The 26108-nt window shown below is 49.6% G+C and overlaps 1 protein-coding gene across 1 annotated transcript; it reads left to right on the top strand.

Moving 5' to 3' along the window:
• The first annotated feature begins 5833 nt into the window (after nt 1-5833).
• On the top strand, nt 5834-25378 carry LOC311526531 (UAP56-interacting factor-like). Its single transcript, XM_084639686.1, has 9 exons — nt 5834-6039; nt 11219-11362; nt 17791-17930; nt 20629-20753; nt 22167-22254; nt 23499-23542; nt 23632-23706; nt 24476-24587; nt 25203-25378. Exons 1-9 carry the CDS (start codon nt 5964-5966, stop codon nt 25296-25298), a joined length of 900 nt encoding a protein of 299 aa, XP_084495812.1. The 5' UTR covers nt 5834-5963; the 3' UTR covers nt 25299-25378.
• The last annotated feature ends 730 nt before the right edge of the window (nt 25379-26108 follow it).

Genomic DNA, 26108 nt, shown 5'->3' with positions numbered 1-26108 from the left:
AAATGTGTATTCCGTTCATGTTTTGTTGCAGAAAAAAGCTTAAAAACATGAACTGAGTGCACCCCAAAGATTCAATAACCCTCAAGGCAAATTTTAAAAAAAGCAACTTTGGCTTAAACACAGGGAAATATGAGGTGCAGAATGGAGGAGGGATTTGGAAGAGGTGTGCAGAGGAATGCAGAGAGATTCAGGTGGCTGGGGGAATTTGGAGCATACAGTACAGCTGCTCAGTGCTACTTTGGTGATACAAAGCAACTGTAAATCTAGTTTATCTGGCCAGTAAGCTCAGGCTGCTTTGTGCTGCTCCAGAGTGGGGAAAGGACACCGTGTGTACAGGTTAACATGGCCATGAAAGTTAAATTTAAAAATATGGAAGGTTGACACGTCATCTCTCCTTAGAAACATCACATGGTAACTAGAATGTGCATGCCACTGCCATGCACCCTCTTGCAGCCAGGTCACATGCGGCAGATGCACCCTGCCTTAATCTTCCCAACTGGGTCAGTAACATTCTCTTTGGGATTCTTGTTTACCGTTCATGTACGACATTTTCAATTAAAAATCGAAACAAGCCATAGAAATTCCTAGACAAAAGATGTTCAAATGGAGTTAAGACTCACAGTACATATCAGCAATTTAAGATTAACTACACTACAGGTATGTTGCAGTTATCTCAAAAGCATATCTCAAAAACCCAGGAGATTCAAAGTTAAACTTAAAAGAAATCCAAGCACGTTACAGTATGAAAATACAGGTAAGGAAGTCAACCACCCTTCACTTTCCCCTGTCATGACACAAGGGGGGAAAATAAGAAAAAGTCTAATGGGTCTTTAAAAATCAGATTAATCTAATGTGGGAACAGAAACAGTAAAATGCCTTAATCATAATCACATAGTTATTGCATGGTGTCACTACAAGACAGTGCAATGGTTGTTCAGATGTTCCTACCTGAACACCATTCTATTCTTTCAGTATTATAAATGTAAAATTCCCTAAATTATTGCTCTCACTTTTCCAGTTTGAATGTGAGCCCAGCAATTCAATCTGCTTTCCCATGTCCTAAAAAGGTTATTTCTATTATGGTAGTGCTAGCCGCTGTACACAGAGTAAGAGACACTCTTTGCCCTGAATAGTTTATAATCTAAGCTCCTGATTCCATCAACACTTGCCTGCATGCTTAACTTCAGTGCCATTGACTTAAATGGCACTATAAAGGTAGGCATGCTCCTCAGTGTTTGCAGGATCAGGTCCTAACTATTTAAGATAACATGTGGGAAGAGAAAGAACCACAGAGAGGTGAAGGGACTTGCCCAAGGTCACGGGGCAGGTTAGCAGGGCCAGCTTGTCCGAGTATCAGTTCAGTGCTCTATCCCCTGGACCACATTCTGACTGAGTCTTCTCCGCTTCCATCACCTTTAAGCTTCAGCATTCTAGCATTTCAATGTACTCCTGTTTTTAAGGCCCCTCCACATATATATATTAGGACCTGTGACTCATAGCTATCTCTTGTTAGTGGTACTTTGGCTCCCTTACGTTCCTTCCATATCACCAAGAATTTCATATCTATTTCCAGGGATGTCAGATAGTGCATTGTATGTGGAAAATGCCCCCACTTGAACGGTGTACTGTACGCTGGGGACAATGAGACACTGTCTCAGAAGCTTGTAACACTTTGCAGTTGTGCAAACTTTGTTTAATGATTTATGTGACCTTTATTATGTACCCTATGGCAGAGATGATTTCAGAACAATTGTTATATAAAATTGCAGAAACAAAGGTACTATTCATCTAGTATCACATTAGCCTGATTTAAAAGGGTAGATTGTTCTTTCAGCAGATTTTCCATTCCTTTCTGGTTTGGTTCTCCATAAGGCATTGAAAGCAGAGGAAGATAGTTTGGCAGGACATTCTGCATTCAGAGAGTGGGCGACGGACATTCCCATGATTGACCTGTTCTCTTGTATAGAAAGAGAAACGTCCACTGAAGAATCTGACTTGCACTAGCAATCACTTCGGGATGCTAAGATTTGGGTCTGGATCTTAATCACTGGGGCCAGAGATTGTGCTTTAAAGGGAGACCTAGCAAGGGATAGAGAGGAAACTCAGCAACAAACAAGTCCATAGTAATTATGCTCTGCAGTTTACTGCTAATTTTTTGGGGAGGAGTGGGAACACGGTGGGATTTATAAGGAAGCATCCAACTGTTTTTAATTTATCTTTCATCAGACCATCAAGGTCCCTAACAGATGAACTAGGGAAGAAGGAGTCTGTGACACAGGTTTTGTCCAGGTGATGAAAAGAGGTGCTTGTGGAAACTGAGTCAGCAAACTCAAATTAGCTAAAGAGATTTGAAACACCCCTTGGCGTCAGATGCATCACAAAACAGCATGTTAAAATGGTATTATCTGGTCCCATAGTACTAGCTGGCTACAAGGAAACAATTTTAATTTTGTTAAACTATTGTCTAAACATGATTTAATTTGTTAAACATGATCTGAAACACAACTCAATTTTAAAGCATCTTTGTTCCCTGCCAGCAAGATCCAAAGGGTGCTGAATGCTTTGTACTTCTTTAATGGTTTGTCTACACTTGAAATTCAGATTAAGGTAGGGTTTGAATTTAGAGCACAACAGCTATTTGGAATAACTGTGTGGACACTATTTGTCCATAGTATCAATGCCCACACAGGGAATTATTCAGAAATAATAAGAAAATATTCCTGAGTAACTCCAGTTTAAGCCCTAATCTGAAACCACTTCCCAAGTAGAACCAGCAACATCAGCTGCTTTTGGGCAGGACCATTTGTGGGCTGAAGGGTCACTATCAAGAGAAGGCACTTAATAGGCCACATTATTATTTGTTTGTATTACAATAGTCCCTAGAGACCAACCCAGCATGGAGCCCCATTGTGCCAGGAACTGTACCAACACAGAGCAGCAACAAATTCCTACCTTGGAGAGTTTACAATCTAAACACAAGCTGAAAATACCCTATGTTTAAAGGGCTGGTTTTTTTGGCCTTGTGGGGACACCACTTCCAGGGCACCCTCTCAAGGCATGAGCCGGGGGCCATGCAGTCCCCTCCCTCAGTAACTTTCCACACTCTAAAGTATTTAAAACAAAACTCTCCTTCTGGGAGGGATAGGGGGAGGGTGCTTGAGGGAGGGTGCATGAGGCAAGGTGAGGTGGGGTGCGGTGCTGGCTAGGTGGGTGCTGAGGGGAGGGTGCCCGGGGTGGGACAAATACTGGCTACCTGGATGCCGGGGAACAGTGCTTGGAGCAGGATGGCGTGCTGGCTGGCTCGCTGTTGGGGGAAGGGTGCCTAGGATGGGGTGGGTGCTGGCTGGCTGGGTGCTAACAGAGGGTGGCAGGAGTGGGATAGAGAGTGCTGGCTAACTGGGTGTGGGTGCCCAAGGCGAGAGGGTGCAGGCTGGATTGGTGCTGGAGAAGGGTGCCTGGGGGGGTGAATGGTGTTTGGGGCACATAGGTGCTGGCAGAGGGTGCCCAGAGTGGGTGCTGGCTAGGTGCTAGGGAGGGTGCCTGGGGTGGATGTTGGCTGGGTGCTGGGGAGGGTGCCCAGGGTGGGAGCTGGCTGCCTGGGCACTTGGGGAGGGTGCCCAGAACGGGTGCTGGCTGGGGAGGCTGCCTGGGGCAGGTGCTGGCTGGGTGCTGATGCGGGTGCCCAGGGTGGATGTTGGGTGGGGGCTGGGGAGGGTGCCTGGGGTAGGTGCTAGCTGGGGGCTGGGGAGGGTGCCCGGGGTGGGTGCTGGCTGGCTGGGGAGAGTGCCTGGGGTGGATGTTGCCTGGGTACTGGGGAGGGTGCCTGGGACTGGTGCTGGCTGAGGATGGGGAGGGTGCCCGGGGTGGGAACTGGCTGGCTGAGGGCTGGGGAGGGTGCCCGGGATGGGAGCTGGCTGGGGGCTGGGGAGGGTGCCTGGGGCGGGAGCTGCCTGGGGGTGGGGAGGGTGCCTGGGGTGGGTGCTGGCTCAACACTGGGGGAGGGTGCCCAGGGCAGGTGCTGGCTGGGTGCTGATGCAGGTGTCTGGGATAGATGTTGGCTGGGGGCTGGGGAGGGTGCCTGGGGCAGGTGCTGGCTGGCTGGGCAGGGTGCCCGGGGCGTGAGCTGCCTGGGGGCTGGGGTGGGTACCCAGGGCAGGAACTGGCTGGCTGGGGGCTGGGGAAGGTGCCCAGGGCGTGAGCTACCTGGTGCTGGGGAGGGTGCCCGGGGTGTGAGCTGGCTGGCTGGGGTGGGTGCCCAGGGCAGGTACTGGCTGGTTGGGGGCTGGGGAGGGTGCCCGGGGTGGGAGCTGCCTGGGGCTGGGGAGGGTGCCCGGGGCGGGTGCTGCCTGGGGAGGGTGCCCGGAGCGGGAGCTGCCTGAGGGTGGGGAGGGTGCCAGGGGTGGGTGCTGGCTTGGCACTGGGGGAGGGTGCCCAGGGCAGGTGCTGGCTGGGTGCTGATGCAGGTGTCTGGGGCGGGTGCTGGCTGGGGGTGGGGAGGGTGCCCGGGGCGGGTGCTGGCTGCCTGGGGGTGGGGAGGTGCCGGGGGCAGGTACTGGCTGGCTGGGGGTGGGGAGGGTGCCCGGGGCGGGTGCTGGCTGCCTGGGGGTGGGGAGGTGCCGGGGGCAGGTACTGGCTGGCTGGGGGTGGGGAGGGTGCCCGGGGCGGGTGCTGGCTGGCTGGGGGTGGGGAGGGTGCCAGGGGGGGTACTGGCTGGCTGGGGGTGGGGAGGGTGCCGGGGGCGTGTACTGGCTGGCTAGGGATTGGGGAGGGTGCCCGGGGTGGGTGCTGGCTGGCTGGGGGTGGGGAGGGTGCCCGGGGCGGGTGCTGGCTGCCTGGGGGTGGGGAGGGTGCCGGGGGCGGGTGCTGGCTGCCTGGGGGTGGGGAGGGTGCCGGGGGCGGGTACTGGCTGGCTGGGGGTGGGGAGGGTGCCCGGGGCAGGTGCTGGCTGGCTGGGGGTGGGGAGGGTGCCAGGGGGGGTACTGGCTAGCTGGGGGCTGGGGAGGGTGCCCGGGGCGGGAGGTGCCTGGGGGTGGGGAGGGTGCCGGGGGCGGGTACTGGCTGGCTGGGGGCTGGGGAGGGTGCCCGGGGCGGGAGCTGCCTGGGGGCTGGGAGGGTGCCCGGAGCGGGTGCTGGCTGCCTGGGGGTGGGGAGGGTGCCCGGGGCGGGTGCTGGCTGCCTGGGGGTGGGGAGGGTGCCGGGGGCGGGTACTGGCTGGCTGGGGGTGGGGAGGGTGCCCGGGGCAGGTGCTGGCTGGCTGGGGGTGGGGAGGGTGCCAGGGGGGGTACTGGCTAGCTGGGGGCTGGGGAGGGTGCCCGGGGCGGGAGGTGCCTGGGGGTGGGGAGGGTGCCGGGGGCGGGTACTGTTTGGCTGGGGGCTGGGGAGGGTGCCCGGGGCGGGTGCTGGCTGCCTGGGGCTGGGGAGGGTGCCCGGGGCGGGTGCTGGCTGCCTGGGGGTGGGGAGGGTGCCCGGGGCGGGTGCTGGCTGCCTGGGGGTGGGGAGGGTGCCGGGGGCGGGTACTGGCTGGCTGGGGGTGGGGAGGGTGCCCGGGGCAGGTGCTGGCTGGCTGGGGGTGGGGAGGGTGCCAGGGGGGGTACTGGCTGGCTGGGGGCTGGGGAGGGTGCCCGGGGCGGGAGGTGCCTGGGGGTGGGGAGGGTGCCCGGGGCGGGAGCTGCCTGGGGGCTGGGAGGGTGCCCGGGGCGGGTGCTGGCTGCCTGGGGCTGGGGAGGGTGCCCGGGGCGGGTGCTGGCTGGCTGGGGGTGGGGAGGGTGCCCGGGGCGGGTGCTGGCTGCCTGGGGGTGGGGAGGGTGCCGGGGGTGGGTGCTGCTGGCCCGCTGGCTCTCTCCGGCCCGGCACATTCCAGGCAGGCGCACAGAGGAGCTCGGCAGCTGGGCAGCGCGCCCGGGGCACCGGCCAGGCTGGGCACCGCCACTGCGCTCCCAGCGCTGGATCCGCAGCAGGAGCCCATGGAGCCGGCGGGGCCGGAGCCAGGAGCCGGCGCGGGGCCGGAGCGGGGCGCGGAGGAGATTGACATGTCCCTGGGTAGGTGCCGGGCCCTGTCCCGCCGAGCGCCCTGCCAGGGCTCCCCCGGGCGCGCAGCCTGGAGCGCTTGGCGAGGCGGAGCGCACCGGGCGCCGGGCGCCGCCGGGGCCGGGGCAGCAGCGGGCGGCGCGGGGATCTGCGCGGGGCTCAGCGTCTTGCGCTGGCGTTTGCCGCAGCCCTGCGAGGGGCCCCTCCGGGCTTGGCTCGGAGCTGCTGGCTGGGCCGGCGCCCTGCCCCGCTGGGTGAACTCCTGGGCCGGCTGGCGGAGCTACCCCAGGGCGCGCCCCGGCTGGTGTCCCAGAGCTCCTGGCCGCGGCAGCCTGCCCTGGCCGCCGGAGCTGGGGGGGACCGGGGGGTTCCCCGCGCCCGGCAGCACGCCCAGGGCAGCAGCGGGGGCTGGGGGCCCGCCCTCCGCACAAGGCCATGGCCATGAAATCATCCCGCCTCCGGCTGCGCGCTCCCCCCGGCCCCCTCTGCAAAGGGAGCAGAAATCCTGGGGGGAGGGAAGACCCGACTGGAGCCTTTCCTTGCTGCCGGTAAACACTGGCTGGGGCTTACGGGCCAGGGAGCCGCAGCTGCCACCCTGAAATCCGGGGTCACTGAGGCGAGGGCCCGGCCCGGGCTCCGCAGGCAGTCGGAGTCTGGGTAGACACAAACAAACACCGAGAAAAGAAAGTGGTGTTGAGTGGGGTGCTGCTTGCCCCGCACGCTCGGCACAGGTGGAGCAGGACCCGGGTTCGGCTCAGCCCGGGCAAGCAGCTTCCTTCCGGGTCTTTACAGCGATCAGGTTCATAGGGAATGACATTTAAAAAATGACCATGTGGCCTTTGCTGTGATATTTGGGATGCTTCTGTTCTAAGGAGGAGGAATATTGTGAACATGGTGAAAAGCCAAATACCACAGCAGGGAAAATGCTGACCTTTTTCTGTTGTGCTGGACTAAAAGAAAACAAGAAAAAGGAATTGACCCAGTGCACTTTGACTGGATGAGGTGGATTAGATGCCCAAGTCTGTCATGTCTCTTTGAAAAATTCGGCCTTTATTTATAAATAAACTTAGTTCCCAGTTGCAGCAGAATCTAGGAATTTTAGGGGCCTAGTCAACTGCCATGGAGATTAATGGGAGCTGAGTAGACCCTTACCAAGGAATAGTAACATCAGAATAGCAGTTTTGTCAGGTTTCCCCCCTGTATTTTGAGGTTTCTGTTATATGACATAGGCCCCCGTAGATTATACAGAAAGACAGCAGGCTGTCAGGCATACAGAACTTGCAGCATAAAATATAAAGATCAAGGTGACATTCCAAGAGAATGTATGGATGTAATAAATGTACCATGTGTGTTTTAAAGGACAGAAAAAAGATCAGGTGAAAAAAAATCATAGTTTAAAAAACGGACTCTGAACGCTGCTGAGACACAACCTAACTTCAGAGCTGAACGTTTCAAACCCAGCACATTGGAGGGAGACTGATAAATGGACCCTCGGCCGAAATGAAAACGTGAGCCAGGGCCTGTGGTCACTTAGTGCTGAGACTATTTGTAGCAGCTCACTCATTAGGCCAGTCAGTTTTCTGGCAGTGAATATGTTGATCTGGGCATAAACAACTGTCCTTTTATTAAGTCACAAGGTTTGGGATAGAGCTCCTGGAGGGTTATTACACTGACATTTTCATTCTATGAACAAACTTTGCCAGGCTTTAATTGGTGGGTTAGCTTCATACTTTTCACAGATGCACTGGACCATTTCTATCCAGATACAGTAGAAATTCTGGAGCAGAACAACAGAAAGTTATATTTTTTTCACAGAAAACCCAGAGCCAGATCCTTGGCTTGGTGTGAATTGATGTAGCTGACTGACTTCAATGGAGCTCTGCTGATTTACAGCCTCCGAGGATCTGGCCCCTAATTTCACTATTTGTTTTTGGTTACATTTAGTGACCCTAGCACTGAGTCCTCTGAGGTGTGGTTGTCCCCTCCTTACTGAGCTCCCACGGAAGGTGGTGCTCAGTGGCAGGTTTGGAGGCTCACTTTTAGCAGAACCTTTATGATCCATTTCTCTTTGTGATCCCTGCAAAGTACACCTACCTCAAGGGGAAGGTTAATTTGGCAATGTAGGGGCCGCAGCTCTAAGGAGACACTTTCAGCATCAAAATCAGGTCTTTGGCTCTTCATTTTCAGCTACATAGGGCTGACTTACACCACTGTCAATCAGGAGTAACTCTACTTAAGTTAAAGGAGATACAGTGATGTAAAGTGGGTATAAAAGGGAGATCAGAAGCAGGTTCATAGCTCCTAATCCCACTGCTGAAGGCCTCTGTGATAAGAGTTTATACTGCAAAGGAAGAAGGGAGTGGGGGGAGGGAGTCCTCCACTGGATCGTCCCACTTACACATCGAGTTAGATATTTCTGCTCTGACACCAACCAAAGATCTGTCCCACTCCACTGTAGATGCGGATATTATATGCCCAAGACTTTAAGAGTTCCTATGCACAGTCCCACAGCAGAAAATTATTTTTCATCATTGCTGTCTCTTCTCTACAGTATTTACTTACGACAATAAAGCCAGGTCCCAGACAGCCCCAAGGTAACCGTTGCTATACCTATTTCTTTTTCAACATGGAAAGGTGGTCAAGCAAACAACTGAGTATTTTTCACTTACAGCAAAGGGAGAGCGATTTCCATCAGTCCTCTGAGCCCAGCATCAGCTCCCCATTCCCTCCTCCACCAGGAGCAAGCAGGGACTCAGCTAGTAACGCACGTCAAAGATGTCTGTGCTCCAAGAAGCACATGCCTCACTGGCACACTTCAGTGAGACCATTAAAGCACATTAACACTGAGACCACCCCATGGGCTCGGCTCCTGGCAGGCAGGGTAGCAAAATCACAAAAGCAGGCAGGGAGTCTAGTCTCACTCATACCTGACATTGTTCACTTACTCTGGGTCTTGTATTCCTTTGGTTCTTGGTATTTTTGATAGAGATTGACAAATGACAAGCACTTGAGGAGTGATTTGTACCCACAATAATGGCTCTAGGAAATCTCCTGGCATACAGCCACCTCCAAAAAAAAAACACCTTCTACCAGTCTCTGCATAAGAAGGGGGGAAGTGAGTGTTCCATTATAACCCTGATTTTGACAGCCCTTCCCCCACTAATTCAGTGAAAACTGAAACAATCTGTCTGGAATTCCATATACTTTATCTGATGACAGGTTGGAATTTTTCTGGAAAGTTTGAGGCACATAGAATGAGTTTTGGAACTATGAGATTTTAAAGGTACTTTTCATTTCTTGAACCTCTTCCTCATTTTAATTAATTTATTTATTTTGGTGCACCAGACTTCAGAACCCTTTGGGTTACAAAGCCTAGATTTATTTTAACCCACCTTGTTGAGAACTGGAGCCTTTGGCTAACTGGGGAGGGTTTCTTAGGAGAATTGTTTAGCTAAAAGCAGTTGAAGCATTCATAAAGTGATCCAGAGACCACATGCTGCCTTGTAGAGAGCGTAAGAAGTTTGCAAAAGATGGATGCTAGCTTCCAAAACTGTGCAAAGCTCCCAGGCACGTCCTAAGTAACCCACATGAGGCAGGAGCTCTTTCTGCAGCCTCTCAGAGTAGCAACACCATGTTCCATCCTAAGGTGCACAGCTGCTTTTGTCTAGTTTAAGTGTTTCTAAAGCATGTCCTATCACAGTGGTCTATAGGCACAGGTATGTGTTTAAGGAAGCCTGCAACTAACAGAAATACAGGTGCCTGACTGGAGCTGAACCAGCAAAAAACTGGAGTAAGACCGTGGTGAAGAGAGAGAGAGCGAGCGAGCGGGAGAGAGATATCTTCTCCTTCCTGCTGCCGTAATGCCACTAATTTAGGTTTAAATGTATAAGGGTTTAATCACAACCCAGCTGTGAGGAGAGGAAAAGTTAACTGCAGCCATATGAATGGGTGGCACTGTACAGGCTCAGGACCACTAATTTGGCAACAGAGTCCAGCAGAAGACGACACGAACAACAGCATGGTCTCATGCTGTCAACACTGTGACCCAGGATCTCTTTCTCCACTGAACAAACAGTTAAAAGCCCCTGATCTGTTTAGAGCTAATTATAGGCCCTGCAGCAGGTGTTCTGTGGAGGTCTGGGACATTGGCAGTATTGCCTGGTTGCCTTTGCTGTGTGGCGATCTGGGACATTAGCAGTATTGCCTGGTTCCTTTTTGTTTGTATTTTAAACCCCTTTCTTCCCATTTGTGGTGAGGCAGAGTTGAGGATGACTCAGAGCTGACAGGTGGCGCTGTCCCAGTCACTAACCCATTATAGAGCAGGACAAGAGCCAGCAGATTGCTCTCTCCTTTCCCTGTAGAGGCAGCGGGCGAGTCCCAAAATACCTAGCTGCCGCTGCTGGCCATGGAGCAAACATGGAAACGGAATCCCTCTGTTCAACATGAGACATAATAGCTAGGAGGACAGAAGAGGGATCTGTTAGAGAGAGCATGCCGCCCGGCCATGAAACGCAGGCATTTCCCCACTCTGTGCTCATCTGCTTGTCCCTCAGTGCTACAGGATGATACCGGCTTGATCAGACCATTCTTTTTCAGCTCATGGGCCCCCATCCACCAGTTTTAGTGCATGTTCCAGACAGCTGGAGAAGTGTCACCAACCCCAGGGATTCAAAAGTCCCGAGTCAGGTCACTGAAAATCAGGAGATTGTCTGAAAAGTAATGAGACTTTAAAATATAATAGTAATACCACCATGTGAGTTGTTTTTATTTGCCTGCTGGTTTCTGAACTTTTGAAGCATTCACAATTTCAAAGTTTTTCCTTGCAACCAGCAGGGCTAGAAATTTACTTGTATTTTTTAAATGGAAACAGAGATTCTCACGTAATCTCATGACTCCTGGAGCTGCGGCTTTATGAAAAAAAAATCACAAAATGCATGATAGATCCCTGAGAGTTGGGAACACTGTCAGGGCTATACATCTTTACTGATGTCAGCTTAAATGAACTCAGACCCCTAATGAGTGTGACCCCTCATTTATCACCCCACTTTCAGGCCTTTATCATTGCTGTGCCTTGGTTTTTCCATTTGTAAAATGCGGAGTTGTCAGGACAATTAATTCATTAATGGTTGTGCCAGCATGACTTGAAATGGCCGTTTTCTCTGTCTTTTTTCCTCTGTGTTTTCCTATCCAGATGACATCATAAAGCGCCACAGGAAAGGACAAACAGGCGCAAAGTTAGTAGGGGACAAACGAAGGCAGCAAGTCAAGAACAGGAATTCAGCATATGGAAACGGGAGACCTAGGTTCCGTACCTGGATGCAACGAAACCTGCAAGGTATGTAAATGCTGAAGTGCAGCCATAGGAACTAAGGAGATGTTTAGGATGGAAGGATGCCTGTGAAGCCAGCCACACTGACTTTCCTCTTTCGAGAGTACATTTGCATACCAAGCGATATCATCCCAAACCTTTGCTTCTCTAATCCTGCGTGGTTGTAATACCTACTTTTGCTCTTGGGAGCTTAGCAAAAGGGAATTTGTCTGTAACAATTGACTATCTGGGTTCTTTCAAAGCATAAATTCATGCCTTTTTCCCCCTCCTTCCTTCCTCATGAATTACTAATTCAAAATGACTTAATATCAACTCTTCCCTTTTGAATTTTGCATATTTTAATTATACTCTTCCTAATCCCCCCTTTTCCCAGAACACACCCAGAAAATTACCCCTTAGGTCACCCTCTGACTCGGTTATTGGAGTTAATTTGTCATTGTGGTTGAATCCATTATTTTTAGGACGTGCTTTGAATCATAAAGTGTGACCACACAATAATCTACATCAGCTCTACTAGTTTTTAGCCACAAAGCTCAAGTGACTTCTTTTGTGCATCTTAGAATTTTTCCGTCTGTTTTTTACTGCTGTTAAACAAGTTTGCTGAGGTTTATTCTGCTCGATCTTAAATATTTCTCTTCTCAGTGCAAACGGTCTGCAGTGCAGTATGAGTACTGAGCATAGGTCCTGTTTGTGTTTGCCTTTCTCTTGGTACATTCTCATTCAGCACAATGAGCATCACTGAATTTGCTAAGGTTCAGAAGAAGTTACTCTTATTTTACCCTAGCAAATTGGGCAAAACATTATTTAGGATTTTGATGGTCTTGTACCCTGAACCACCATTGTTCGGCCATTGACAATAGTGAACTCAGGGGTAAATAAGTCAAAGTAAAGATGTTTGTGATATTTCCCAGGGTACAATCTGGTCTGCTGAACAGCTGGGGCCCCTCAATTCTCCAGCCTGGGGTGCCTTTTACTCTGCTTTGCTGTGAGAACTACCCTTCTTTGTCTGTTCACACACAGCCTCTAGCATGTGTATCGCTCCCAGATGAATTATAGGAGAGCTTCTAGTCAGCCACTCCTGAATTATATTGCAGAGTAACACCAGCAAACTCCCAGTTCCAGACTTGTCCCCAGAAATGTGTATCTTGTACTGCCCAGCTCTTTCCTTCTGTGCAGTACCAGCTCATAGAAAGTCCATTGTTTCATTAATAGAAAATGAAATGCACACACCCTGTTGTCTCAAATGGAGGTTTTCAAATACCACAATTCAAACATCCACTGGTTTATATAAAACAATAAAACAAGTTTAACAACTACAGAAAGATAGATTTTAAGTGATTACAAGGAATGAGGTATAAAAGTCAGAATTGGTTACAAAGAAATAAAAGGTAAAATGCAAACTAATATCTAACTTGATAAGCTAAGTGAACTTGAAGCAAAAAGGTTTTTCTCGCCACATGCGCACAGCAGTCTGGCTGAGTTCCTTCAGCCAGGACCCAGTTCAATGATGTTTCTTTTGTCTTTCAAACATTGTTGATGCCATGAGTAAAGATGAGGGGAAAGAGGTGGTTTGTGTCCTTTGTTCCTAATCTTTATATCTTCTCCTTCTCTTTGAGAATCATCTCCAGTGGGGGTTCGGGTGACGGCTAGTCTGTTCACATGGGAACCCCCATTGTTCCATTGCCAAAATGTAAATGTCTTGCTTACACCCTTCTTTCTGCCAAAGAATGGCTGCTTAACCAGATGATAGTCCATTTGATTATGCTGACACCAGGCTGTGGTGCTGGCTAAACTTTTGTCTCTGAGGAACTGATTTGGGCTGCTTCTCCAGATTTGGAATATGCTTTAGTAACATCATACAGTAGAATCTTATAACTTTACATACAACATTGCCACACATATTTTACCAGGACAATAATGATCAGCAAATTATGAGTTTTCAAATGATGCCTCACAAGGCATACTTTGTACAAAATGTATCATAGTTTTGTAAAAGTGGTGAAAATAGGGATACAGTCTCATGATTTTAGTGTAGGTATTCCTTTAAAAAAATTCCCTTATTCTTAATTTACAAGGTGGTTTTTGGAAGCCTCAGCATTTTACAGATTAAACTGCATTTAAGACTTGCTCCTGTAAGCTACAGAGCACCCACTGCCTCTCCTGGAGTTGCAGTCAGTGGAAGTTTAGGGTACTCAGCACTGCCAAGAATTTGACCTTATATATTGAATGGGCTCACTTCAATTCAGTCACCCCTGAAATGCAGCCATTTCTGGGCTGAAGTGTGACAGTTGCAACACAACACTTTAGGGAGAGGGAATGAAGAAGAACAAAGTCTCTGAATAAAGCAGCAAAGGATTTACACAGGTGAAATTCAATTGCCTGTATTGGAATTTGGCCTAAAACTTGGTGAAGATTGCTCCAGAGAGTCTTCAATGACAACCTATTATTGGAGTTTCTGTGTTAAATCTTCTCCAGGAAGGACTGTCAAGCCTGCTCTCATGGGAGCTCCCCTCAGAGCTCAGCTTGCAGGGGTGGAGGAGGCTCTTTGCCAGCATAGCTGTGCTCTGCACAAACACAGTTTGGAGCTCCCCGTGTCAGCACAAAGCAAGTCTGCTTCTTCTGCTGAGTTTATGAAAATCTGCTTTAATGAACATTGTCCCGCTACATCAGAGGTGGGGTCTACAACTTTTAAAATAGCAACATACTCACAATGTATTCTGGGTCAGACTCTCAGCTGCTGTAAATCCAGGTAGCTCTGTGGAAGCCAGTGAAGCAGGGATGACTTACACTAGCTATGGCTCAGGACACTCGTGCGTGGAGGCTTTGCAATGTGAACTGGCAGCAGGAGCAGGGTTTTTTGACCCTGGCTACTGTTAGTATTAATCCCTCCTGCTGCACCAGTGAAATACAGTAAAACCTGCCAAGAGCAAAAGTGGTCGCTTGTAAGAGGTGGTCTCTCTTCAAAACAAGTGGTATTGCACCCTTACTTCTGCTCTGCTGCTGGCCATGGTGCCCGGCCAGCAGCCACCACTCTCTGGCTGTCCAGCTCTGAGGCAGAGTGGAGGGCGGTGGCTACTGGCCAGGCACCCAGCTCTCAAGGGAGTAAGGAAATGTGGTCGCTGGTCATAGATGACAGGTGGTCTCTCTTCAGCGGTGGTTGCTAAGGCAGGATTTACTGTACCCTGAAAAGGCTCCGCTGAGCTCAGTGCCTCCTAGCGGCAAGGAAATGCACCACTGAGGCTGCTTTCTTCTCCCCCCATGCAGAGCCATGCTAGCCTGCTCATCGGCCTGCGGGGAAGGTGGTGGGTGGGGAGTGTGATGGTGGCGTCTGGCAGCTGGGTGAGAGGGACAAAAAGAACAACCCAGGAGCGGTGAGTAAGAAAAATGAGAAGGGGGAAGACAGAAACACCCCATGGGGGCAGAACAAGGAGAGCAGGAAGGAGGGAATGGTTAGCAACAGCTTGGGACTCCAGGAGAGAAAGATCCAGGGCTGGCCATGAGTTGTCCTCTGTCAGCCAGAGCGAGAGGGGAATGTTCCCCGGAGCAGTGGAAGAAGAGGGTGAACGGCACCTACTTCCTTTAGATGCTGAACACGATTCCAGAGCGAATCAGTTTGTAAAGCTAATTTCCTGGAGGAAGGCCCCCAGCTCCTCCCAGATTACCTAGATTCATCAAACCACAGCTTTCTATCCCCTTTCTCTTCCTCCCTGCCCAGATGCGCCAACGTCATTCTGCAGTCACTGCTGCAGTGGAATAGCCAGTATTCAGAGCAGCTCAAAGAAAGCCATTCGCAGGGCGCTGCAACCAGAAGACATTACTGAGCCTATAAAACTTATGAACAATGCTTCATATTCTTGAGCGCCATCTCGTGGCACCACGTCCATCGACTATCGACACATTGCCATTCCCTTCTGGGGTGGGGAGGCACTTTTGTAATAGCCAGTACCCTCCTGGAGCTGTGCTATAGTGCTTCACCGCTGTTAGGACCTAAGCATCCTAAATCTGCCCTTCCCTTCTTTCCCCTCCGAACTACCATATTCCCTCAGCTAACTTTCCAACACTTGTCACCAGCTGGGGCTAAAGCCTTCATCAGTACTCACTGTGGGACGGTCTGTCTTCACTGCAATATAAGCCCAGGGTTAGTAGACCTCGAGTTAGCAGACCCTGGGTTTGTTAACCTAGGGCTTAGAATCATAGAGCCACACAGTTAGAAGGGACTGCCAGGGTCATCTAGTCTAACCCCCTGTGAAGATGTGTCTAAACCATCCAAGACAGAGGGTTATCCAGCCTCTTTTTGAAAACTTCCAGTGAAAAAGCTCCCACAACCTCCCAAGGCGTCTGTTCCATTGTCCTACTGTATTGGCAACCCCCCCAGCTTTGTGTCATCTGCAAACTTGATCAGGATGCTCTCTACACCTACATCCAGGTCATTAATATTGATGTTAAACACCACCGGACCCAGAACAGATCCCTACGGAACCCCACTTGAGACTTCCCTCCAATTCAACGTTATTCCATTAATAGTTACTCTGTTTGCGGTTGTTTAACAGATAATGTATCCACGTAATGGTAGTTGCTCCAGCCTGCATTTCCCCAGATTATTTATCAACATGTCATGGGGGACGGTGTCAAAAGCCTTGCTGAAGTCCAGGTATATGGTGTCCACCACGTAGTCCCCAGCTACCAAATCAGTTACCCTGTCAAAGAGGGAAATCAATCTGGTTTGGCAATGATTTGTTCTTGGAAAATCAAGGTATTCACAAATTGAATGAGCATCTACACTCATGTGTAACCCCAGGTTAGAAATTGTTGAACCCTGGGTCCCAACCTGGGCCTCCAGCATCTACACTGCATTGTGTGAGCTTATGTCCAACCACCCCATCCCAGAACTCCTTGTGTCCTCCCAAAAAGTGGCTACTGCAGTTCTTTGTTGGTAGTACAGCGTGGGAAAACTTGACAGTCCACCAAACCTGACTGCCCAGGGCACAGGAAGTCGGCCTGTGGGATACTTTTGGCAGAGTCCCAGAACAAGACTCCAATGGGGCTGCATGTACACTGCAAAGCCATCGGGCTTGAACCCTGGGTCAGATTCAGACCCTCCATCTCTGTGGGGTCTTGGCTTAGTGCAATTTGTGTGTAGACGGAAGGGGGGTTAGGCTTGAGCCTGAGTTTGAGCCCTGGGCTTACACTGCAGTGCAGACGTAACGTGTGAGGCCCATGTGTCAAAGGAACATCAGTGCTTCATAAGAACACTGCATCTCTAGCTGCTCAAGTCATCAGGAATTATTGACTCGGTGCTGTAGATATGCTGAACCTGCTTTGCATTTTGCACTACTGAAGTTCTGTAGAGTGCAGTATTTTGTTAACTGCATTGAGATACTAAGCATTGTAAAGCATTATGAACTATGCTTGTTCTTGAAACTATGTCCCGACCAATAATTTATACACCTCCATGAGTCTGAATATACATTTTGTTGAGATGGCCACTCTGAAAAAGACAAACAATTCTGACTACATGAGTTTATCACATATAGTAATTAGACCATAATGCACCATAACTTCACCTGAAAGATTAAGAGCTGTTTTACTCTCTCTTTACAGTTCAGAAAGCACAAAAGCATGAACAGCCTTTGAGAAAAGAAAATATCACTAAAGCTAAATGGGTTTTAAGCTATGTGTGTGTGGACTGCTCATTTGTTACCAACAGCAGCAGCAGCAGATGCAGAATTTATGCAAAGATTTATACAGCTACAAAAGGGAATAGAACCCTGTACATTTATGAAGCATCATCACCTGGGCATTCATGACCATACCCAGGCTTTTGCAGGTTAATCCCCCACATGCATGCTCTCATTTGCATGTCAGTGCCCAGAGGGCATTGGCATCACACAGCTATTTCATAGCAATGTGGGGATGGGAGCTCCAGCGGCAGACAGGAAGGCTCGCTGGGGTACTGTCTTTATTACAAGTCAGAATTGCCTTCTGTCTACAAGTCAGTTAAATCTTAACATTCAGACCTTTCCTAAATCAAATGAGATACAGCTTTAAAATCTAGAATGTTGAAATCGAGTCACTGGAAAGACAACCCCCCCTTACATTTTTTTAAATTAATCCACTTGGTTTTGAGCAAAACAGAGCCCACCATTCCAAGACACATTTCAAGCCCCTGTACTAAGAAAATCCAACACATTTTAATTTTGTTATTAAAATTGTTGCACCCAGGCTGACACTAAGTTTCAGCCAGACAGATTTTGAAAGAAGAGGTGCTTTCAAAATAAGAATTTATAACAAAGCCAACTCAGAGTAGCTGTGCCCCCGAGCTCCCGCTCACTGTCAGCAGAGATACCCTTCGGTCCATGTGAACGAACCTGGTGAACCATTCAAATTCCTGCCAAGGTTGTGAAGGATACTAAAACAGGTGTTTATCTTCCTAGGACCCAGTCAATTTAGAAGAGGGTTTGGACAGCAGCAGTATAATAGAAGACAATTTAGAAGTGCCATGGCTGGTCCAAGAAGAGTAGCTGCCACATTAAATGGAGCGAGCCCTTTAAACCACCAGGCTTTAGCTCAAGAGGTAGGCTGGGGAAGGGGAGGGGGAGGCGGGAATCCACAGCTGCTCCTCAGTGTCACAGCGTTCTGGAAGGGCCTGGGGTTTTTAGCTTGACTTGCCTAAGAGAAGAGCATCTAAGTAGAGAATATTTTATTTGTTGTCCAGTTAGGCTTATAGGATGTGAAACTCGTAATGCTGCCAATGTATTTTACGGGATCTGTGCCCTTGGCTGTGCACGAGCAGCCCTGACTTACAGGGATTCCTTACAGAGAGAGACCATGTCACCGCCCCTTACTTATTTTGGCCTCTCCCCAGGAAATAGCTGAAGAGACGCCGTCATTTCTGCCCACACAAGGCATGATCCAAAGCCCTCTGAGGTCAACGGGGGACTTCCCTTGATTTCAGTGGGCTTGGAAAGATTAGGTCTCTGTGGCTCATTAGCACGTGGATAATGGCCTTTGATTCTACGAGGTGCTAGTGACAGCTTTTGTTAAAAACAGGAGGCCTTGTGGCACCTGAGAGACGAACCCATTTATTTGACCAGGAGCTTTCCTGAGCGACAGCTCACTGCATCGGATGCATACTGTGGAAACTGCAGCAGACATTATATACACACAGAGATCATGAAACAATGGGTGTTACCGTACACACGGTCACGAGAGGGATCAGGTAAGGTGAGCTATTACCAGCAGGGCCCACCTTGATTATCACTACAAAAGGTTTTTTTTCTCTCTTGCTGGTAATAGCTCACCTTACCTGATCCCTCTGGTTACAGTGTGTACGGTAACACCCATTGTTTCATGGTCTCTGTGTATATAAATCTCCCCACTGTATTTTCCACGGCATGCATCCGATGTAGTGAGCTGTAGCTCACGAAAGCTTATGCTCAAATAAATGGGTTCGTCTCTAAGGTGCCACAAGTCCTCCTTTTCTTTTTGCGGATACAGACTAACACGGCTGCTACTCTGAATCCAGCTTTAGTTAAGGTTGCTCAACTGCTTCCATGATAAACTCCCCTTTTTGGGTTTCTTGTAATTGTCTCAGACTTTCACTTTGTCAGGCTGAAATTCTTCAGGAGCGGGGTTTTGTTTGGTTGGTTTTTAAGGTCTGAGTGAAAGTGATTCAGCTATTTTTAGCATCAAGAGTATACGGGGACAATACACCTTTACCATTAAAATCATTCTTGTAACTTTATTTTGAACATCTCTAGCACCAAAACAGTTTGGGACAGAAAGCTGAAATTTAGTATGTAGATAGTCCTGATGGAGGAGAGTTGCCTTTTGATTTGGGTGAGTTAGGAAGGTTTGAAAATAGTACTCCACAGGAGCTGAATACATTTTTTAAAACTAATGATACCTCATAATGACCATCTCCTTTGAGCGAGAGAAGGCAGTGCTGCATCTGCAGGTGTATAGAATTTGGTATTTGTTTAAAGGGCATGTAATGAGTCAGGTACGTACTGACTATGGCAGGATATTAAGAGAAATTCGGAAGTAGTTGCTAGGAAGCATAATTCTAAGGTAGCTTTCATTCCACAGAAATGAACAGAGTAGGAGTCTGTGGAAACATGTATCGGTCAGTGGGTGGTGACAGTGAGATGGATATGGCCCTACAGACATGGCGGGGTATAGTGAGTAGCAGTATTTAGAAGTAATGTGGAAACCCTACTTTACCGAATGGGTATCTTCTGAGGTGTCTGTTCTTCCACATTCTAAGGCTCTGAGCCAGCAAGGTATTTCAGCACATGGGCGAAAAGTAACCAGTAGTTTATTGACTGAGGTGGGATTTCAGGGGGGTTGTGACCTGGGGTCATACTGTCTTCGCACAATCCTGTGTCTCCACAAACAAGTTTTGGTATTTCTGTCTCTCCTATGAAATAGAATACAGCCGCGCCCGCACACTCCCTTTGAAACAGGCTACCCGGTCATTCATAGTGTCAAAAAATTGTTAATTACAGTTAAAAAAAGACATGGATTGAGGAAAAGAAGTTGCTACAATATCACAGGTCAGAGGAAATAGCCATGCCATAGTGGGAAAGACCACAAAACATCTCAGGGGTTTAATAAGCTGAAGGGATCGATTACATACCAAGTCAATTATCAAAGAAGAAAAAACACTTACACATCAGGATCTTTCATAACAATACAAAAGTCACATAGGAAAGAAGAGACAAGGTGACCCTTGGAGCACCTTTCCCTGACCTGAAGAAGAGCTCTGTGTGGCTCAAAAGCTCACCTCTCTCACCAAGAGAAGCTGCTCCCATAACAGATTTTACCTCACCCACCTTCTTTCTAATATCCTGGGACTGACACAGCGACAACTGCCCTGCATAGGAGAGAAGTCAGTCCCAGCAAAATTAACATGTGGACAGTGGGAGTGAGTAAATTCCAAGGATGAATCTCCCTCAAAATTGCCAAACAAAGCCCATCCTGAATGATGCAATGAGAAATGCAGACTGCGTGGACACACTCAGTCTTTACAGCAGACCAAGTATCACCATGTACAAAAGGGAAGCAAAACCCCCCAGCAAACAAACAGGTTTAAGTCTGTCTGATCCCCATGGCAGTGTGACTGGGGATAGATCAGGAACGACAGCCATACGAGCATTCTGATAGAGACTAATCCCCTGCTTTGTCATATTTTGTGACCCTTTTCTTTGGCTACTGAGAAAGCCAACGCAGCAATTCTAGCTGATCGCAAGCGAGCTGTTGCTATGTTTTAGGGCAACCAGAATGATGAAGTGCTTACAAAAGCTGACAGCGGACAGCCTGAAGCACAGAGACGGCTACCCCAGTGCCCCAAGAGATTCAGAACAGCGGGAGTCACTGGCGAAGCCCCATCTAGAAGGTAAACAGTCTGGTATATTGATCTGATCGAGAAATTATTTCCTTGTCAATTTGTAAAACTCTCTCGTGCTATTAAATCTCCTCTCTTGTTCTGCATTGACTGGCGAGGTGCAGCAGCCATGGAGAGCACTGCACTTTATGAAATATTCCTTTTTATATTGCTAAAATCACTTAGAAATAAGTTTACTGCATGCTTGTGTTTAATAACCAGACATTTCCTCTGACACTTTTAATGAATACATTACAGTTTCAACTTGTATTAAACATTTTGTCCGGCACTTTGAGTGCACTTGGAAGGTGGAGTTACTTTTGCTTTTATAAAAACAGAAATTTTAACTTGAAAATAAAGTAAAGGTGCTAAAACCTTAAATGCCAGAGTTCAGTAGCCTAATTCACGCTGTATCGGACCTCACTGTACAAGTAACCCCACCAGTGAGACGACTCATGGAGTAAGGTACTACTGACACCAGCAAGGTGGTCTGAATCTCGGCTCAAGGGACTGAAAATAAGGAAAGCAAGGAAATTCTAAGCGAAGGCTGATGCTCTGTTCAGACAGTTTAAGGCTAGAGGGGACCATTGGATCAGTCTGACCTATAACAGAGGCCACAGTATTTCCCCCAGTTACTTCTCTGCCAGCATGACTTGGAGATTGGACTGCACTATGCACGACTGAGTTCAGTGACACATGATGATGCCATGGAGAAAGGGAGCACAAGGGGTGGGATTCTGCGCTGTGGCTGGAGATGGTCGGAATTTTTCTGTCCATTTTTCATGAAACCAGCTTGATGTCAACAAAGTGTGATTTTTTGATGAAAATATTTGAAATAAAACAAAAATGTTACTTTTGTTTTGAACTGACGTGTTTGAATGCTTAAAACATTTCTGTAGGCAAATTTTGGTTTTCTAATTTCTGTTCCCCCACCCCCATCTCTTTTCCTTTTTTACTCCCTTCCCCCAAATTAAAATATGGAGAGAGAGGAGGGGGCAGGGAAGAAACCCCAAATCTGAGAACTGAAAATTGACGTTTTTTTCTTTTTGAAAAACCAGACTTTAATTTGTCATTTTGTTCAGAAATGGTCAGGGGGATAAAATGGAATGGTTGACCCGCTCGTAACAGAATAACGGTGTAACGAGAAGCGGCCCAGGAGCCTGGTTCCAGCTCAGCGTACCATGGCATCACTCCTGTTATGCCAGGTACGGTGCTGGCACAAGAGACTTTGGCTCCTCCCAGCTTTGTGCGAGAAGCGGTTGGAATGTCTTACCAGTCGCAGCAACGTGGGCAGCCCTGGGAAGCAGGCCGATCCTGATTTGCTTTTCATGTGTTTTAAAATCAAACCCGGTTAGATTATTTCCTAGTCAACGGATGACGAGACCTTTCCCAATGCTCCTCCTCAAGGCATTCTTTTAATTGCAGGCCTTTCACGCTAAACAGGAGACCAGCCTTCCAGCAGAGGCAATCCAAAGTCAGCTTTACCAGAGGGGTCAGTGTGCGACAGGCTCTTGTAAGATCTGACAAGCTTGATAATTATTTTAATGTGAATAGTCCTTTCTCCCTCCCTCCCCCATTTGCATCCTTGCTTCTGCAATTAGCTGGGAGAAATAGCCGTTGTTATACAGAGAGCATGGCCCAGAGCCTCAAAGGCCCCTACGCCCATTGAAATCCAGCTGGGCCTATATTCCAAAAGCGAGTAAGCATATGCAGGATCGGGGCCGTAGTTGCTCTTATGCTGTTCAGTCCGTTCTGAGTGTCTTGCACGTGTCCTGGTGCTGGCCTCCAAGGGTGAGTCTGCATAGGCTGGAGGCGCAGTGCTGTGGGCTGAGTCAACAGACCTGGGTTAGCAGGGCGCATGCTAAACACAGCTATGGAGATTGCGCTTTGAAGCTGCAGCTCAGGCGAGGGCTGCGAAGCCTAGCATCTTCAAAGGGCTGTCTACACCGCCCTGCTAGAGCGCCCTGCGAGCCCGGCTCGCCGGAGTCTGGCGATGCAGGCTGCGGGGACATACCCTAAACCATCACGTCCATTTCTGGCCTCTGTAACTCTTCTCCTTCTACCGCTAGAGATCAGCCCGGTGCCTGTGGACAATTGTGCCCCTTACAATAGTGAATATTAATACAATTTGTTCAAGCCAAGTTTTATGGAGATGTTTGTTGGCATTGCTCCGTGGGCCCTGATCCTGCAATCACGTGCAAAAAGAGCCCACAGACATTTGTGGGCATCAGTATGTGCAGGACCCAGGCCCACAGCACTAAATGATAACGCTGCATTACAAACACAGTCTCAGCTTACCACTTTGGCCTCTGGCTAATAACAGTAGAATAGGCGATAAAGTAGGGTTTGCTTGGACTGCATGACAGAAGGGACAGAGCAAAATTAGCCCAGACCAATCCATACGTTACAGTGAAAACCAAATTTCACTGAGACTTATTGGTGATATGCGGTGTAGCTATAGCCATGTCGGTCCCAGGATATCAGAGAGAGATGGTGGGCGAGGGAATATTTGTTATTGGACCAGCTTCTGGTGGGGAGAGAGACAAGCTGTCGAGCCACACCCAGCTCGTCTTCAGGGCTGGGGAGGGTGCTCCCAGCACCCCAGCAAACGGGAGGTGGAACAGAGTGTTTAGCGTAAGCAGTGAGTGATACTCTAAAGGGCCCTTCACCGTAGAGTGGTGATATTCTGTGTAAAGATTGTTATTTTAAGCTCCTTTAGAGGGAATTATTTCTCTGAGGGACAGTTTTATTTTACAGCAAACAGAACCACACGCGGAAGGGAAACGGCCACGGACGAGAAGGTAATTGGGAGCATTAGGAGAGAGACACACAAATGTGACCAATTCATCGCTACGGCAACCAAATGGGCTGAGTTTCTCTTTCTTGGCAGGTGGCACCTGCAGCCCAGCTCGGGAGCAGTTCTAACCATTTCTGTGTCTAATCCTCAGGCCAGCCACATCCGTCTGTGAGTAAAGGGCCCCGGTGTGTGGCTTAACATTCGGTTAAGATCTGGGACACCGAAAAGGTCCCCCTGAAATCCCTTTCGCACCTTAGAGCTGAGTGAATCATTCAGATTAAAATTTTCAAAAAAAGATATGACCTCGGTCTGCTCCTGGAATAACTGAAAGCGGATTGCAGGTTCCTCCCATTTATTCATTCCTTGGCTTCACCTGCCGCGACAGAGTGTGTGGGACGAGCGGTGGGGAGCGAACCTGGGACCTCTGGATCTCAGCGTCTCTGTTTGAACTGGAGGGCCGGCTCCGTTGGCTGGTAGTAGCAGATATCGTGCCAGAGCTGGAAAGGCACCACTGGCCCAGTGGGGTGCCATGGATTCACTGAGGCACAGAGGGGCCATGGAGAGAGATGCTGCTCCAGGCCCCGGCTGGAAGAGGGGCTTTAGGGCCATGCAGTGGCAAGGCACAGTCAGCAACTAGCAACCTTCCCCCCCCGCCCCCCCCACGCCCACCCGTGGGGCTGGAGTAGCAGTGGAGGGCTGGGCCCCACTGCCTGGGTATGCCGCAGACTTCATCTCCCTTTAGCCCCAGCGCTGCGTGCCTGCTGGGGGTTAAGCTGCACGGGCAGCTGTCCCCTGACAATCACTCATCAAGGCTGCAGTGAACAATACCCCCAGAAAGGCTAAGGAGATGCAGGTGGCCCTTTCATCTGCCTGCTGCTAGAGAGATAGAAAACAGGCGACCTTTGCTTGCTAACTAAATGCTCCGTACATTCGACAGGCCGGGAAGCAAGCGACCATTCCTCAGAGGTAGAAGACCCCCACCGAGGACAGCCAAGGCCCAGCCCCGAGGAGTGCCGCTAAGATTCAACTTCCGTGCGATGGCGAATCAGGTAGAGCGGACGGCACAAGTGTGTGAATGCTCAGATCAGCTGCACACACCATGCTCCGCGCTGCACGGCTGCAGGGCACAGTTGTCATGTGACCACTCGGATTTTCAAAACAATCCGTTTCAATTTGGATTCAAAACCCCATTTTGTTTGAATTTTACTATTTCAATTTTATGTTTTAAAAAGTAAAAAAAAAAAAAATCTTGGTAACAAAACATTTTGTTCAACATGAAATAGTTTTTGGGGATTTTCCAGTTTGGCCCCTGAATCAAAACGCTGGTTATTCGCAGAGCTCTGGCTTTCACACTGTCACACACATATGGCCACAGTGACCCAGAATAGCTCCAAGCTCCTGCTTTATCTTTCCTCCCAGTTACTCGCGTTCCTTGCCAGGACAGCATTACTAGATACTGTGTACTCACATGCCCCTTGCTTGTTCCTGTCCTGACTGAGGAGGATCTCCAGCCAAATGCATTTTATCAAGCTCCTTGCACAACTCCATGGGATGGATAGTTTAATTGACTTGCTGGCTGCAGAAGCCCATTCCTGGCGTGTTTTAATCCATACCCCCTGCAGATCGGGGTGTGAATCACGCTGTGCCCTCCCTTTCCCCTGCAGACCAGCCTGACCTTGGACGAGAGATTCTCCGGCCTCAGGAACAAGAGGCGTTTTACGGCAGCGAGGGACAGCGGCCGGACAGTCATGCTGCCCTAGTGCCATGTGCGTGGCCTGGGGACGGCGGATCCAGCCCAACGTGAATCATGGGCCACCAATAAAACACAATTGATTCCCTTTCTGCTGGCTGCCTTGGTATTACACCCTACCCTTGAGTACACACAGAGAGTCAAGGTACTGTCTGGGGCAGGACAACAAGAACTTCAGGGCTAAAGTCTTGGCCAGGCAGTGACCCCTAGATCTGCGTAACTGCCCCCCAGCCAGCGAGTCCTGGGGCTGCTGTGGGCAGACAGAGGCCCTGGTAGCATATCTTTAAGGGAGCTGCAATGCCATGGAGCCGTGATTCTCCATCATCGCAGGGGGACCCACCAGCTTTGGGAGCAAGTCTGGTCCCCACTGCCAGGACTACAGGGGGTGATCCTGTGGCAGTGACTCCCTCCTGTGCAGGGGAGGATGTCTGGCCCTCTGCCTCTCCTGTGGCCCCCTCAAGGCATCCTGCCAGCCCCTGAGCTCCCAGGTCAGCACCCAGCCTTTCACCCCCATTGGCTTCGCCCAGTGGGCGGCACTTGTTCTCTTCCACTGCTTGGATGGGGGTGCCTGGGAAGGCAGGGAGTCTGAGACCTGGGAGATGGACCAGCACACAGGTGCCGAAAGGAAAGCGTGCCAGTCTCAGGGGAACTTAGGGTAGTTTGCTTTAGTTCTTGTCCACTGAATTCTGAATGATTTATTTATGGGGCAGGCCAAGCACTTACAGACAGGTGTGAAGACAGGGTCTGGGCGCACACACTTTTCCATCATGGTCAGTGAACAGCTCGCATCAGGAGTGTGACCCAGGCCTTGGGTGCTGGG

The sequence above is a fragment of the Lepidochelys olivacea genome (assembly GCF_965140295.1).
Source record: "Lepidochelys olivacea isolate rLepOli2 genome assembly, chromosome: 9".
Classification (NCBI taxonomy): Eukaryota; Metazoa; Chordata; order Testudines; family Cheloniidae; genus Lepidochelys; species Lepidochelys olivacea.
This window is presented reverse-complemented; position numbering and strand designations above follow the sequence as displayed.